General features: G+C 37.5%; 1 protein-coding gene across 1 annotated transcript in view; it reads left to right on the top strand.

The window, feature by feature from the left end:
* The first annotated feature begins 1,066 nt into the window (after window positions 1–1,066).
* Window positions 1,067–13,712, top strand: part of LOC103089408 (alpha-fetoprotein-like) — a 39,663-nt gene continuing 27,017 nt past the window's right edge. Inside the window, exons 1-7 of the mRNA XM_007467574.1 lie at window positions 1,067–1,151; window positions 2,267–2,318; window positions 2,458–2,599; window positions 3,944–4,155; window positions 7,660–7,792; window positions 10,806–10,903; window positions 11,942–12,071. Coding sequence (XP_007467636.1) covers window positions 1,067–1,151; window positions 2,267–2,318; window positions 2,458–2,599; window positions 3,944–4,155; window positions 7,660–7,792; window positions 10,806–10,903; window positions 11,942–12,071 — 852 coding nt within the window. The remainder of the gene's footprint in view (window positions 1,152–2,266; window positions 2,319–2,457; window positions 2,600–3,943; window positions 4,156–7,659; window positions 7,793–10,805; window positions 10,904–11,941; window positions 12,072–13,712) is intronic.

The raw sequence follows: 13,712 nt of genomic DNA, 5'->3' as shown, positions 1-13,712 counted from the left end.
GCCTGAGGCGCACCGTGCGTTCTCGTGGGAAGGTTGTCCCTGGATCACGGGACCCTGGGCGGTGGCGGGCTGTACAGGCTCCCGGGAGGGGAGGTGTGGAGAGTGACCTGTGCTCGCACACAGGCTTCTTGGTGGCGGCAGCAGCAGCCTTAGTGTCTCATGACCGTCTGCCCCCGCCTCTGGAGCTCCTTTAAGCGGCGATGTTAATCTCCTCTCCTCGCCCAACAGGAAACAAAGAGGCAAGAGGCAAGCTGCCTCTTCGGCAGCTCCAGACTTTATCCCGAACTCCCTCCCGGCTAGCTGTGGCGCACTAGCCCCCTTCAGGCTGTGTTCACGCCGCCAACCACAGACCTCTCCCTGCAATCCGACCTCTGAAGCCCGAGCCTCAGCTCCCAGCCCCGCCCGCCCCGGCGGGCGAGCACACAAGCCTCTCGGGCTGGTGAGTGCCGGTCGGCCCCGATCCTCTGTGCGGGAATCTCCCCGCTTTGCCCTCCGCGCCCGTGTTGCTGCGCTCTCCTCCGCGGCTCCGAAGCTCCCCGCTCCGCCACCCACAGTCTCCACCAGTGAAGGGGCTTCCTAGTGTGTGGAAACCTTTCCTCCTTCACAGCTCCCTCCCACTGGTGCGGGTCCCGTCCCTATGCTTTGTCTCTGTTTATTCTTTTTTCTTTTGCCCTACGCAGGTATGTGGGGGAGTTCCTTTCCTTTTGGGAGGTCTGAGGTCTTCTGCCAGCGTTCAGTAGGTGTTCTGTAGGAGTTGTTCCACGTGTAGGTGTATTTCTGGTGTATCTGTGGGGAGGAAGGTGATCTCAGCGTCTCACTCTTCCGCCATCTTGAAACTCCTCCCCGACATGACTCGTTTTAAAATCCAGTATTCGTTAATGAATGCCATGAGAAATATTTCTTCATTGTCATGAATTTCTGTAATTGTTTGAGGGTCATAGTGGCCAAGGTGGAAAAACATTCACCAGAAAAACGTTAATTATTAATAGCAATTACTTGGAAAGAATATAAAAGGATTATTCAATTCAAATGATAGAACGTACTCTATAAAGATTCATCTGAAATAATGAAGACTGTTAGAACCATATCTTTGCTTGTTTTCTTCAGCTACATTAAATGTCAGACTCTTCAGAGAAGTTTACTAGATGCAGGTAGGGAATCCTATTTACAATCTATACACCCATGTGCCAGGAGATGAAACATAATGACTATTAACATATACATGGAAAGGCTATCTTTCTCAGTGCTCATCACTGTCAGTAGAGTCATTGAAGATTGCTAGAAATTAACCTGTGGAATAGATACAGAAAGAGAATTGATGTATTGAAGCAACCCACACAGGAAGATCTCATTTTCCATTTTCCACCTTACTTCCACTCTAGGTCAGAGAATGACATATTTCAAACTTGTATTTAAAATTGGATAAATGATTTTAGATAGAGCAGTAGTGTTTATAGTAGCAAGAATAATCCCATGAGCTACGTTATTCAGTACCTACTATGTGCCAGGCACTGTGCTCAATGCTTCACACATAGGCTTTCATTTAATCCTAACAACCACCCAATGTAGTAGAAGTTATTTACATTTGATAGAGAAACAGAACCTCTGAGTGCTTAAGTTATTTCCTCAAGGCCATATTGAGTATCAGAGCTAGAAGCTGAACTCAGAATAAGTATCTCCAAAGCCTTTACTTGTTAATATGTAAATAATAATGGTTTCTTTATTAAATAGATAGCTGCTAAGCTCTTTTGAAGCTATTGCTATTAGAAGGAAGACACTGTTTTCAATAGAGAGCATGTGTATGTGTATGTGGTGAGTGGAGATGATGAAGATTATAAGCGAATCCAAGATGTATGAGTTACTGTCTTTGCCAAATTAAGCCTGGCAAAGTGTTAACGTTTATACTTTTGTTCCTAATGCCAGGCTTTAATTTTCTTAGTGTTCTTTGCGTGTGCTAGTAACTTCTAATAAGAGATAACCAAAGAGTCAAGTTTAATCAATTCAGAAGTATCAATACAGGTATGTGCAACTTATTTGTAAGTCAATGACGGTTCAACTACATGATGTGTTTGACTAGAAAGAAATCATTCACAGAATACAGTTTAAATAAAAGAAAAGATATATTCTTATAATTTGTTCTGGTTTATGATGTAAACAAAAATAAATCTGGAAATTTATGAATGAATAAATATAGATTTGAATTGTCAAAGGGAATTTCAGTTTGGAAAATTTCCTCTTCTGTAAATAAAATCTCATTTTTTTACAGCCATGCAGCACTCTAATAGCCAGAATTATCTAGAGGAGAACTTAAGAGCTGTGTGAGTTTTATTTTCAGTATTCTTTTGTTTGAAATGTAAAATCATATTAATTATTTTGGGGGGGGAGTAATATAACAAGATTGATGGAGGAAAAGAGTTTGATTCTATCTTCAGCATTCACACAAGTGTTCTGTTTCAGCACTAGTATTATGGTTGCACAGTTTCTTCAGAAATTGACTTATGAAAAAGTACAAACCATAGTTAAAGAATTGCTAGATCTTGCAGAGAAGTGCAAGAGCCTCAAGCCACATGAATCACCTTCAGAATGTTGTCACCAATTGGTAGGTGAATCATGTTCTGCCTTTTTCTCTCTGTTGTTTTAAAAACTAAATTGCAAACAAAAATGGTTGTTATGAAGTGGGATGACTGAATAATTAGGCAAGGGATTTTAAGGCAACAATATATACATGTGTCACACTCAAGATATAATCTTTGTAGGTTTACAAACTTACATTTTATCATTTCGTATCTGGGAGATCAGACTCTGAGAACTAAATGCTCAAGAGAATGAATTATACCCTAGAATGCCAATTAGTTAATTTAAGTCGGTTGCTCTGTCTCTGTCACTAGAATATTATTGTCTGACATCCTCATATAAAGGTTTCTGGTAAATTAACGTACTGATTTTAAAAGTTTCTAAGAGAATATAAGAAAGAAGAAAAAAGTGAATATTACTATAGGCTTTTTCCCACTTAGTAGAAAATCTTGAAAATTACTATCATCTCATAAAATATGTCTATCTTGTGATTAGAAAAATTCTTGATAAAAACTAACATATTCTTATAATCTACATATTTTTGGATCAGTTATTCTCGTATCAACAATTTAAATACAAATAAATAATTTTCTTTTTTATTTATAGATTTTTTTCACTCCATCTTCTTGGGCTAAAACATACCTTTTTTTTTTTTTTTTTTTACCAGACTCTAAGTAGTCATAGAAAAATCATTAGTCTAATTAGAGACACACTTTAAATGAAGTTCCTTTGCCAGTGGCTAGCCTCACTTATTTTATATCGATTTCTTCTTATTTCCATTTCCAAAGATCACCTTTTTCTGCCCTTATCCCACAAATCTGGAAGCATATGTCATTTGAGGTTTACAGCATCCCACACATTTACTGCCATTCAAAGATACTTGAAAACTGAATCATTACATTTCTATTTGAATATTTGACACTGAATACACATTGCCTCAGAGTTTAACTTTTAAAATAAGTTCCCATGGAAACCAACTAAAAACAATCAGGAAGCAAGGAAAGCAAACTAACAGCTGTTTCTTGGTGGGTAATTCTTATTAAAAATACCTTGATTTCTTTAGGTCCTGGACATTTTGGCTTACCTTTATTTTAATACCTTCAACTGTATGAAAATGAAGCACTTACATAGGTAGGGAGAAAATAATAAATTCTATTTGGCCAATGTCCAGCATGTGGGAATTTAGACTTAAGAACCTTTTAAAAGGCTTTCACTCAAAAGAGCTATGTCCAGGGACTATTGGATACAGAGTATAACATTAAGCACTCAGTTGCACTCAGTTGCCTTTTCTATATAATTCCTTAACTTTCCTGTGGTTAAAAATGTAGACCACAAGTGCCTTCCCTTAAGTTACTATTTCCTCCTACAGATGACTACCTTCCTAGAGCATATTTGCAATAACCAAGGGTTGGCTGACAGACATGTGTTTTCTGACTGTTGCAATACAAATAACTCAGCAAGACACAAGTGCTTCCTATCATACAAAAAGGATGTTGCAGGTTACAGTGATATATTCCAAATTTCAGATCCTGAGCAGATCTGTGAGATGGACAAAGAGAATCATGTGCCAGTGAAAGAGAAGTAAGTCGTATTTCCTTGCCAGGTCTTTGAAAAAGAGTATTTTCCAATTTTGAAGACAGATCTTTTGTTTTAATATAAAAGCCTCTGAGTACACAAATCTTGATTATATAAAATTAAAGTGAAAATTTGAGCTACAATTTATTTTTTTCCCTCACAATGACAACATGGTCTTAGTAAACCCAAGAGGGCATGAAAATGTCTGCACCATGAAACATTAAAAAGGACTAGGATCTGTAAAAGACCCATCTCCTCAAAGGTTAGGTTGGTCAGACCAGTAGCAAATGGTGTTGAAAATACAGTCTAGTAGGCAAAGCACAATAAACAGAGTATTGGGAATAGAGAGCAGGTAATAGCTCAGGCAATGGGCTAGTATTTGGGAGGTTCACCAAGGGATAGCAGGAGGGGTATCTGATAGGCATGGAGATAGAGTCTGTCATTGGGAACCTAGGAATAAGTAATAATTGTGGGTCGGACAGAGATGAGTTTTCTACTCGAGAACTCTGATTCTGTAATTTCCACCTGGAGTGGGTGGCATGATAGCCCATGGGTAGGTGAGCTCATATTTTGGTTTCCTAGTTAGCACAGAAGTCTATCTTTTGAGAGTGAGGTACGAGCAAGTTAGAGGCAGGAAACCAAAACCAGAGAGAGGTAGAAATGACAAGAGAAGGACAAAGCTCCAGTTCTCAAGGAATGCAGTTCTGGCTATCTGGTCAAGACAGACTCAGACACTAGGAATAAGGGAAAGACCTGATTGCTGGATCTAGTGCAAAAGGCATGGTGGTGGTTTGATTTCAGATTTTAGACATGAAACTCTAAACCAGAAATGAATGAGCAGACAGGGTGACTTGATGTTGAACAACGTAAACACTTTTAATTCACCTATACATGGGCAGAATTGCCCCAGAAATTACTGAGCCTTCAGGAAGGAATTAAATGGCCCCAGTCACTTAGGGAGAAAGGACTAAGGGATAAGGGATTGGGCCGGTTCCAACTGGTCTGACATTAGGGGCAACCAAATGGGAAACTGTAATATGAACTTGGCTACCTATTAAGTGCTAGCCACTCTAGGTGAGATTTATAAAATCAGGTTCGGGCATTATAAAATCAGGTTTGAACATTCAGAGATTATGAAATCTAACCAATACTCAGGCAGTGAATCTAATCTCTTCTTGAACATTTACAATTAAGTCAGTATCAAGGAGTTATTTTATATGCTAATTTAACTTATGTGCATACAACCGTAAATATTCAGGGAAAAATAATTTTCTAACTACTTGCTTCATAATTATGTCAACAACTTTGTTTAGTTCTCAACCAAAGAAACAGTAACATATCAAAGCTAGAGGAAAAGTCTGCTATTTCAGTCTTATCAAAAGATAGCATAGAATACAGATACACCAAACTGTAGTTATTGTATCTTTGGATTATCTAAGGAATTTTCAATAACAGTTTTGATCATTGTAAGATAAGTGTGACCCTTTGTTACCTTGCAATAGGGACACTCTATTTTTATTTTTTTATTTTTTTAATTTTAATTTTAATTATTTTATTTTTTTTCGGTACGCGGGCCTCTCACTGTTGTGGCTTCTCCCCTTGCGGAGCACAGGCTCCGGACGTGCAGGCTCAGAGGCCATGGCTCACGGGCCCAGCCGCTCCACGGCATGTGGGATCTTCCCGGACCGGGGCACGAACCCGCGTCCCCTGCATCGGCAGGCGGACTCTCAACCACTGCGCCACCGGGGAAGCCCGGGACATTCTATTTTTAAATGGCTCTAATTATTAGAAAGCTTTTTCCTTATACTAAGTTCAGCTTTGCCTTTGGAGATTTGAAATTAGATTCGTTCATACTGAAAATCCTCTATAGGAACTAAGTTACTGCAGCACAAAAATGAACTCTTAGTTTAGCATAGTACCCAACAGAGAGCAGAGATATTGAATGAATGGCTCCAGTGAAATTTCCTATCAACCAAGAATTTTGCCTTATCTTGGGTGGCAGTTTTTATTTATTTATTTATTTATTGCAGTACGCGGGCCTCTCACTGTTGTGGCTTCTCCCCTTGCGGAGCACAGGCTCCGGACGTGCAGGCTCAGAGGCCATGGCTCACGGGCCCAGCCGCTCCACGGCATGTGGGATCTTCCCGGACCGGGGCACGAACCCGCGTCCCCTGCATCGGCAGGCGGACTCTCAACCACTGCGCCACCGGGGAAGCCCGGGACATTCTATTTTTAAATGGCTCTAATTATTAGAAAGCTTTTTCCTTATACTAAGTTCAGCTTTGCCTTTGGAGATTTGAAATTAGATTCGTTCATACTGAAAATCCTCTATAGGAACTAAGTTACTGCAGCACAAAAATGAACTCTTAGTTTAGCATAGTACCCAACAGAGAGCAGAGATATTGAATGAATGGCTCCAGTGAAATTTCCTATCAACCAAGAATTTTGCCTTATCTTGGGTGGCAGTTTTATCTTGATAATGTCAATTCTGCTTTTCTCTTTTTACAAGTTGGGCTTGAGAAACTTTGCTGAAATGAAACAAATCTATTGACTGAACTACCAAGAGTAAGGGGGGTGAGGGTGGAGGTTGAGTGGGGGTCAGCATTTTCTCTAGTTTAGCCTTTTGCTTATACTATCCTAGTAAATGATTAAAGCCTTAACTCTACTTTCATTTTGCCTTTTTGTCTTCATTGGCTACTCTGGAACTCTTCCAAGGGGTAACTCAGGAATGCAAGATCCTTCCATCTTGGAGCTATACCATCTAGAGCATGTGTTTCCAAGGTTACTGCAAAAAAGAAAGAGAGAGACTAGGGAACTGTGCAAAGTAATTAATAGCCAAACCTAGGAGTGGTGTATGGCATGTTTATTCATATTTCATTGATTAGAACTCAGTTATATGTTCCCATCTAACTGCAGGAGAGGCTGGAAAAGTAGTCTTCCTGTGAACACAAGAAAAGAAAGTGGATTTGTGTGAGCACTGAGCCAGTTTTTGTCTGCAATGTCAACTTTTTCGGGGTATTTGTGTGTGTGGGGAGGTGGGAAGTAAATAATTTGAATAAGCTTTGTAGAATAGTGTGAGGAGATATGATTATAAGTGAAAGGCAGGCCTGGTGCCCAGGCTCTATAATGAGTGTAAACATCCACCAATAGCTTCTAAATTTAACTCCCCTTCACCAGGTGTACAATCCTCCATTTACAATCAGTTTAGACTATTGAACTTTCTATCTCCTACTACTTATATAAAAATGAAAAGTTTTAATTACTGATTTTCTTTACCTACTGGTCCAGAAAGTACAGTTGGTGACTTCATGGGCACTGTCTAACCTCACAGTGATCTCTCTGTAGTGAACTTTTGATGCATTTAAGTACAGTGCTATCCTATTTCTGTCACCATGAAATTCTAGAAGTTTCAGGTCAACAAAACTAAATGAATCCTAAGTTTTTAAGAAACACTGTCAGCATATGTTCTTGAATTCCAAATTATATAGCTTTGTATTTGTCAAATTACAGGTACATTTATGAAACTTCTAGGAAGCATCCATTCTTGTATGGACCCACTATTCTGACCATGTCTGCTTGCTATGAAACAGCTGTTCAGTCTTGTTGCCGAGAAGAAAATAAGACTGAATGCTTCCAGATAAAGGTAAACTATTCCTATGTCAACCCTTACTTAGGGACTTGTTATGCTAAGTGTGGACTATGGACCAGCAGCATATGCATCACCTGGCAGCTTGTTAGAAATACAGTCTGAAGCTTTTCTCCAGACCTGCTAAAGAAGACTTCATTTTAACAAGATACTCAGGCAATTCATATAGTCCTTAAATTTTGAGAAGCATGATCTAGCATAAATATAACTTCATAATAAATATTTAATATTCCAGTTATTATTTCTGTGTAACAAAACACCCCAAAATTTAGTGGCTCAAAACAATAACAATTAGTTTATTACTCTTATGGTTTCAGTGGGTCAGGAAGTCAGGAAGGGCTCATCTGGGCTTTTCTGGCTACTGATTTTTCATGGGGTTGCAGTCAATGGCTGGGGCTCTGAAGGTCTGTAGTACCTGGGGGTTGGTCCAACATCTCTTTCTCCTCATGTTATCTCAGGGCCTTTCCATGTGGTCTCTCTGCCTTGGCTGTTTTGGGCTGCTTCACAGAATGGCAGCCTCAGGGAAACTGGACTGCTGATATATGGCCAAAGTCTCAAGAATGAGTTTTCTAGTGGATGAAGCAGAAATTGTATGGCCTTTTATGACCAGGATTCAAAAGTTACTTCTGCTGTACTCTATTAGTTGAAATATCATAAAATCTCACCAGTTTGAAGGGGAAAGTAAATATACTGTAACAAAAGCTCATTGTAAGAAGAACATGGGATAGAAGTTGTTATTATAGCCATCTTTGGAAAATACAGTTAGTCTCACACTTAATTTTAACTGTGTGGCTTTTTCTCCTTCATTTAATAGACATAAATCTGTGATTAGTTCCATGATAAAAGTACTTTTTATGTATGTTCATTAAAAGTTCTAAATATCAACACAAAATAACCATCTTTAGAAGGCACACCAGACGGATTTTCCCAAGGTCATGCTGAAATGAATAGTAGTTTGATAATCGTTTTGATGAATTCCTCAAGTCTCAGGGCAGTGCCGCTTCTTCCTTGCTGTTTTCTTTGATCTCCGTGAGAATTTCTCTCATATTCCTCTCAACCCCTATTTCTCTATTCCTCTAAAGCTATTTCTCCTATTGAGCTCCTCATCATCTACCTTGTGTAAGAAATTAAATAATGTTTCTAAAGAGTCTGACATATGCTAAGTACTCAATAATTGTAGCTATTATCATTAAAGCTACTTATATATATTTATTTCCCTAGTCATCTCCAATTCCTTCAGAAGCCAATTCTGAATTCCTAAGCAGGACAATCATTGTTTTCTCCTGTTGGCTTCATATTATTAAAAACAACAAAAACAAGTGATTGTGTAGACTTAGGTCTCATTACCTGGCATTTTGGAAGAATGAACTTTTTCATGAAGGTTAGTTTTTTTTAGGTAACTTGTTTCAAAGTTTTCTTAGTCTTAACCCTTTCAGAGGAAATTTTTCCTTAATGTATAACATGACCCTATAATTTAAAAAAAAATTTTTATTGGAGTATAGTCGACTTACAATGTTGTGTTAGTTTCTGCTGCACAACAAAGTGAATCAGTTATACATATATCCACCCATGTTTAGATTCTTTTCCCATATAGGTCATTGCAGAGTATTGAGTTCCTTGTGCTATACAGTAGGCTCTTCTCAGTTATCGATTTTTTATATAGTAGTGTGTATATGTCAATCCCAATCTCCCTATTTATCCCTACCCCCCCAACCCCGATTTCCCCCTGGTAACCATAAGTTTATTTTCTAAATCTGTGACTCTATGTCTGTTTTATAAATAAGTTCATTTGTACTATTTTTTTTAGATTCCACATATAAGCAATATCATATGATATTTGTCTTTCTCTGACTTATTTCACTCAGTATGACAATCTCTAGGTCCATCCACATACTAAGCATAAGCAGATGCTTTTAAGTTATCTAAGAGTTCTTTTCTCCTCTCCCTCACTTTGTGATGTTTACAGTCTTGCTGCCTCCAGGATGTCTGTTCCAAGAAGTTATTACTCCTTGCCCAGAGAAAATTGCATAGCCAATCATGTAAAAGTTGTATCTATGATCAGAGAATGTGGTTTATGAGTTAAGCCTTCACAGACTCTCTTGTGAAGAAGTGGATAAGCTTGTTTGTATTTGATTTCAAATGAGTATAATACAACAAAATAAGAATAAAATAATAATTATATTTATAATTAATTATAAAGCATAATTTATTACCGTTGTGCCAGATTTGTGGTTTGAATATTGCCTCTGTATACATTATCTAACTTGTTCTTAAAAAAAAGCATTGTAAGGTGCTGTTACCCCAAGTTAAAATAATATATGGTCAATATAATGTTTTAAGTGAATATATAGAGCTCTTCTGAAATTTTAAAATGTTGTTTATTCTCCCACCACACAGAGATACCAATTTTGGTATATTTCCTTTCATTCATTTTTTTCATTCACAGGTTGTATTTTGTACATTGTTGTGATCAAATTGAATATATAGTTTCGGTTAGAGACCTAAATACATGTGCTTTTTATTAGAAGTCAAAAGTCAAAATTCTGGGTTAAAGAATATGAACATTTTCTGGGGGGGTTTCCATTAATATATATTGCAAAACTGGAGCATATATCATAGATAAGCATTTGGAGACATGTTTAAGATGACAGGGCTAGTAACTTGAATAAAACCAAAATACAACTGTAAGACGTTATCAAAATTTATTCTAGTGGCTCTCTGGATTTTTGTTTGTTCACTTTCTTGTTCTCATTTATATGCCAAATGTCTAAGTTCTGGGACAAACAATGTCTGGGGAAGTGAGATGCTATTTTATAAAAACCAAAAAAACAAAAAAACAGAAACTTCACCAAATTATGCTTTTACATTTAGCCTCATAGGTAAGACAATAAAAACTTTCTAATTTTGAGGAGATACATGATTTTTATTTTTCTCTCTTCTTTACTAACCATAAGATAAACTTCTTCTGTTGTTACCACAGTTCTTTGATGAGTCGGTTTTCTAATTACAGCTAGAACCCATCAGAAAATACGTTAGAGAAATATCTTCGAGGCATCACCACTTATGTGAGATTGGGATTAAATTCAACCACAAAGTAGCGAAAGCAGTGTAAGTTTCCTATTTAGATTTGTGGACTTTGTTGCTTTGGATCACCCTCTTTGATTAAACTCATTTGAAAAATCATTTATCTTTCATTTGCTAATGTCTCAGTGCAAATCTGGTTCCTTTCTCTACACGTGTGCTGTTTGCCTGTTCAATAGGGCACACTGGGCTGTGCCTGAAACTGCACAGTCCTCCTCTCTACCCACTATCTCCTGTGGGGTTGATATCTCCTCTATCAACTTCTTCCATCAGCTCAAATCCCTTAGGCTCTTCTCCAGTGCACAAAAGATTCTGTACATTCAGATGCTCACGCTTAGTAGTTCTTCATGGTAAAGGCTGGAGGACAAAAGGTATTTTTCTCTTGGAAGATAAGAAATATTTTGGCTCTAACGTCATGTAGGACAGAAAAAGTGAGTGGTGTTTTTTGGGGTGGGGATAGAGGAGTGTGGGGTGGGAGGAGAATTTGATGCTACTCAGTGTGCCTCTATCTTGGGCCCAGATTGTGTTTCTGTCCCAAGTTTACCCCTGAAGACATGCATCTTCCCTTATATCACCTTCATCCCCAATTTAGGGTAACAGTGGGCTGCCTGGAAGCTCAGTTATCCTTATAAGGCCCCATTTTTCATATTTCTAGAAAAATTTCAGGGATGTTTTTCAGTTGTCAACAGAGAGGGACAAGGGAGAACCAAACCTCTTACAATTATTATCTTTCTGATAAATAATTTTATTTGGAAAGTCAGGTCAGATAAATTCCCAAATTACCTATCTAAGCAACTCAACTACTTTAAGCAATAATTTGAATGATGAAAATGACTGTATTTACGCGATTATGAATTGAATAATTTTCATTTTGTGATTTACATCTTTGTATGGCTCTGGGTTCTATCACTGTAGAAATAGAAAACACTTACAATATACAACTGTCTTCATCCTACATTTGCAACTGTGTTTCTATTCTTTTGGTTACTCAATGAACTACAACTAATTTTAGAAAGAATTGAATTCAAAAAACTGTTTAAAATGTACTTTTTTTTTTTTTTTCAGGGAATTGGTTCTGTTGACTAAAAAACAACCTAAAGCTAACTTTTCTGAAATTGCCAAACTGGCCATGGATATTAAAAATCTGCATCAGATCTGTTGTGAAGGAAATACAGTAGCGTGTGTGCTTGGCAGAGTAAGACTTTCTCTTTTCTTAAAACTCTTTAAAATACTTGTACTTTTGAAATAAATGTGAGGGTGGTATAGATGAATCTAAAAAAGTAATTATCATTTCTCAATATTACCAACAGAATGGTGTCTCCCCTCCTCTCTCTTCTCTTCTCATGAAACAATTTTTTTCTTTCTTTTCCTCCCTTCCTTGCTTCCTTCCTTGCTTCCTTCCTTCCTTCCTTCCTTCCTCATTCTATCTACTTTATTCTTTTATTCTTAAATTTTTAGAGCTGGCTGCTAATTTTCTTCCAAATTGGGATTGTATTTCTTTCATCTTTGAATCTCTAGAAAGTCTTAGAATTGCAAACTATACCCTCAGGCCTTATCAGCCTGGAGGAAAGAAGAAACCACCAAAAGCAAAGATGTGGCATCAAGAGACAAGGGCCGGGGCATGTACAGCATAGAACTCACCTGCCCCACGTCCAAATGTAAAGTCTCAAAATCCCAGAGAAGGAAAAAATTGTAGCTGTTAAAATCCTGATAACGTTTTAGTAAATCACAAGTTACAAGTATGTTCCTATTCATTCTATGAGTTTGAAAACTGAATAATTTTCATCATGATAAAAAATAAAACAGAAACAAAGAAAGACTACAATCATGATTTCAGTGAGAAATCTATGACTCTTATGGGCAGGAATCCTTACCCCCAATAATTTTTGTCCCATTACACTACAGATTAAGGAATGTGGATAACAATATCAATTAAAATAGAAAAATCATTGAATCGAACACTCAGTAGAACCCCTAAGATTCTAAGTCCTCAAATGTCTACTTTGCTGGAACAGTGAGTTGGGGTCGGACCATAGCTTTCCCTTGGCAGCCATCGCACTTGGCCATTGTTCAGTCAGTGCCACATTCAGCTTGACCAAAAGATGGTGGCTGCTACTGCCAATTCCATCCTGGAGATAGACAATATAAAGTTGCTTCTTGGATTACTTCCCATATGGCAAGAATCTCAACGCATACTGGAAGCAATGCTATCCTATACACTTAGAAGTCGTGCTGGCTCTTTAGGACAGGCTCTCAGAATCCTATTTGCATGAAGATTAGGTGAAAATTACAGGGAACTTTGGGACCTATCCATAGGTATTAAAACAAAACAAAAGAAAAATATCTATCTAAATATTACTCTATTTACAGTATGAGAGCTACAACAAGAAGGCAGAGAGCATCACCTTGTTCTGTTGTAGCTGGAGCCATGCACATGTGGCAACTCACAGTATCTAAATATTGTTTAACACATAAACAATACCCATGCCAAACTGGTAACTCTAGAACAGCTCCTGTTACGGTCTATACTATGACAGGAATGCTAGAACAATCTCCAGTTATTTAATTGTATTAGGTAGTATTCATAAGCAATATAAAGTAACTTTAGATAGTTCTGGCATTCCTTTTTTATTCTAGACTATAAAGGAAACAGGTTTAGAGTTATTAGCTTGACAAAGATACTTTTATGTGTTGAGATGTTTCACTCTGTTTTAGAGGTTGTCTTGTTTTGATTTAAATAGGATGGATTTTGAACATTAGTAAATATTCTTTTGTCTTCTTAGAATGATCATTTGATTTTTTTTTTTTTTTTTTTTTTTTTTTTTTTTTTTTTTTT

The sequence above is a fragment of the Lipotes vexillifer genome, unplaced genomic scaffold (genome assembly GCF_000442215.2).
Source record: "Lipotes vexillifer unplaced genomic scaffold, Lipotes_vexillifer_v1.1 scaffold1176, whole genome shotgun sequence".
Taxonomy (NCBI): domain Eukaryota; kingdom Metazoa; phylum Chordata; class Mammalia; order Artiodactyla; family Lipotidae; genus Lipotes; species Lipotes vexillifer.
The sequence above is the reverse complement of the archived record's forward strand: the minus strand, read 5'-3'. Positions and strand labels throughout refer to the sequence as shown.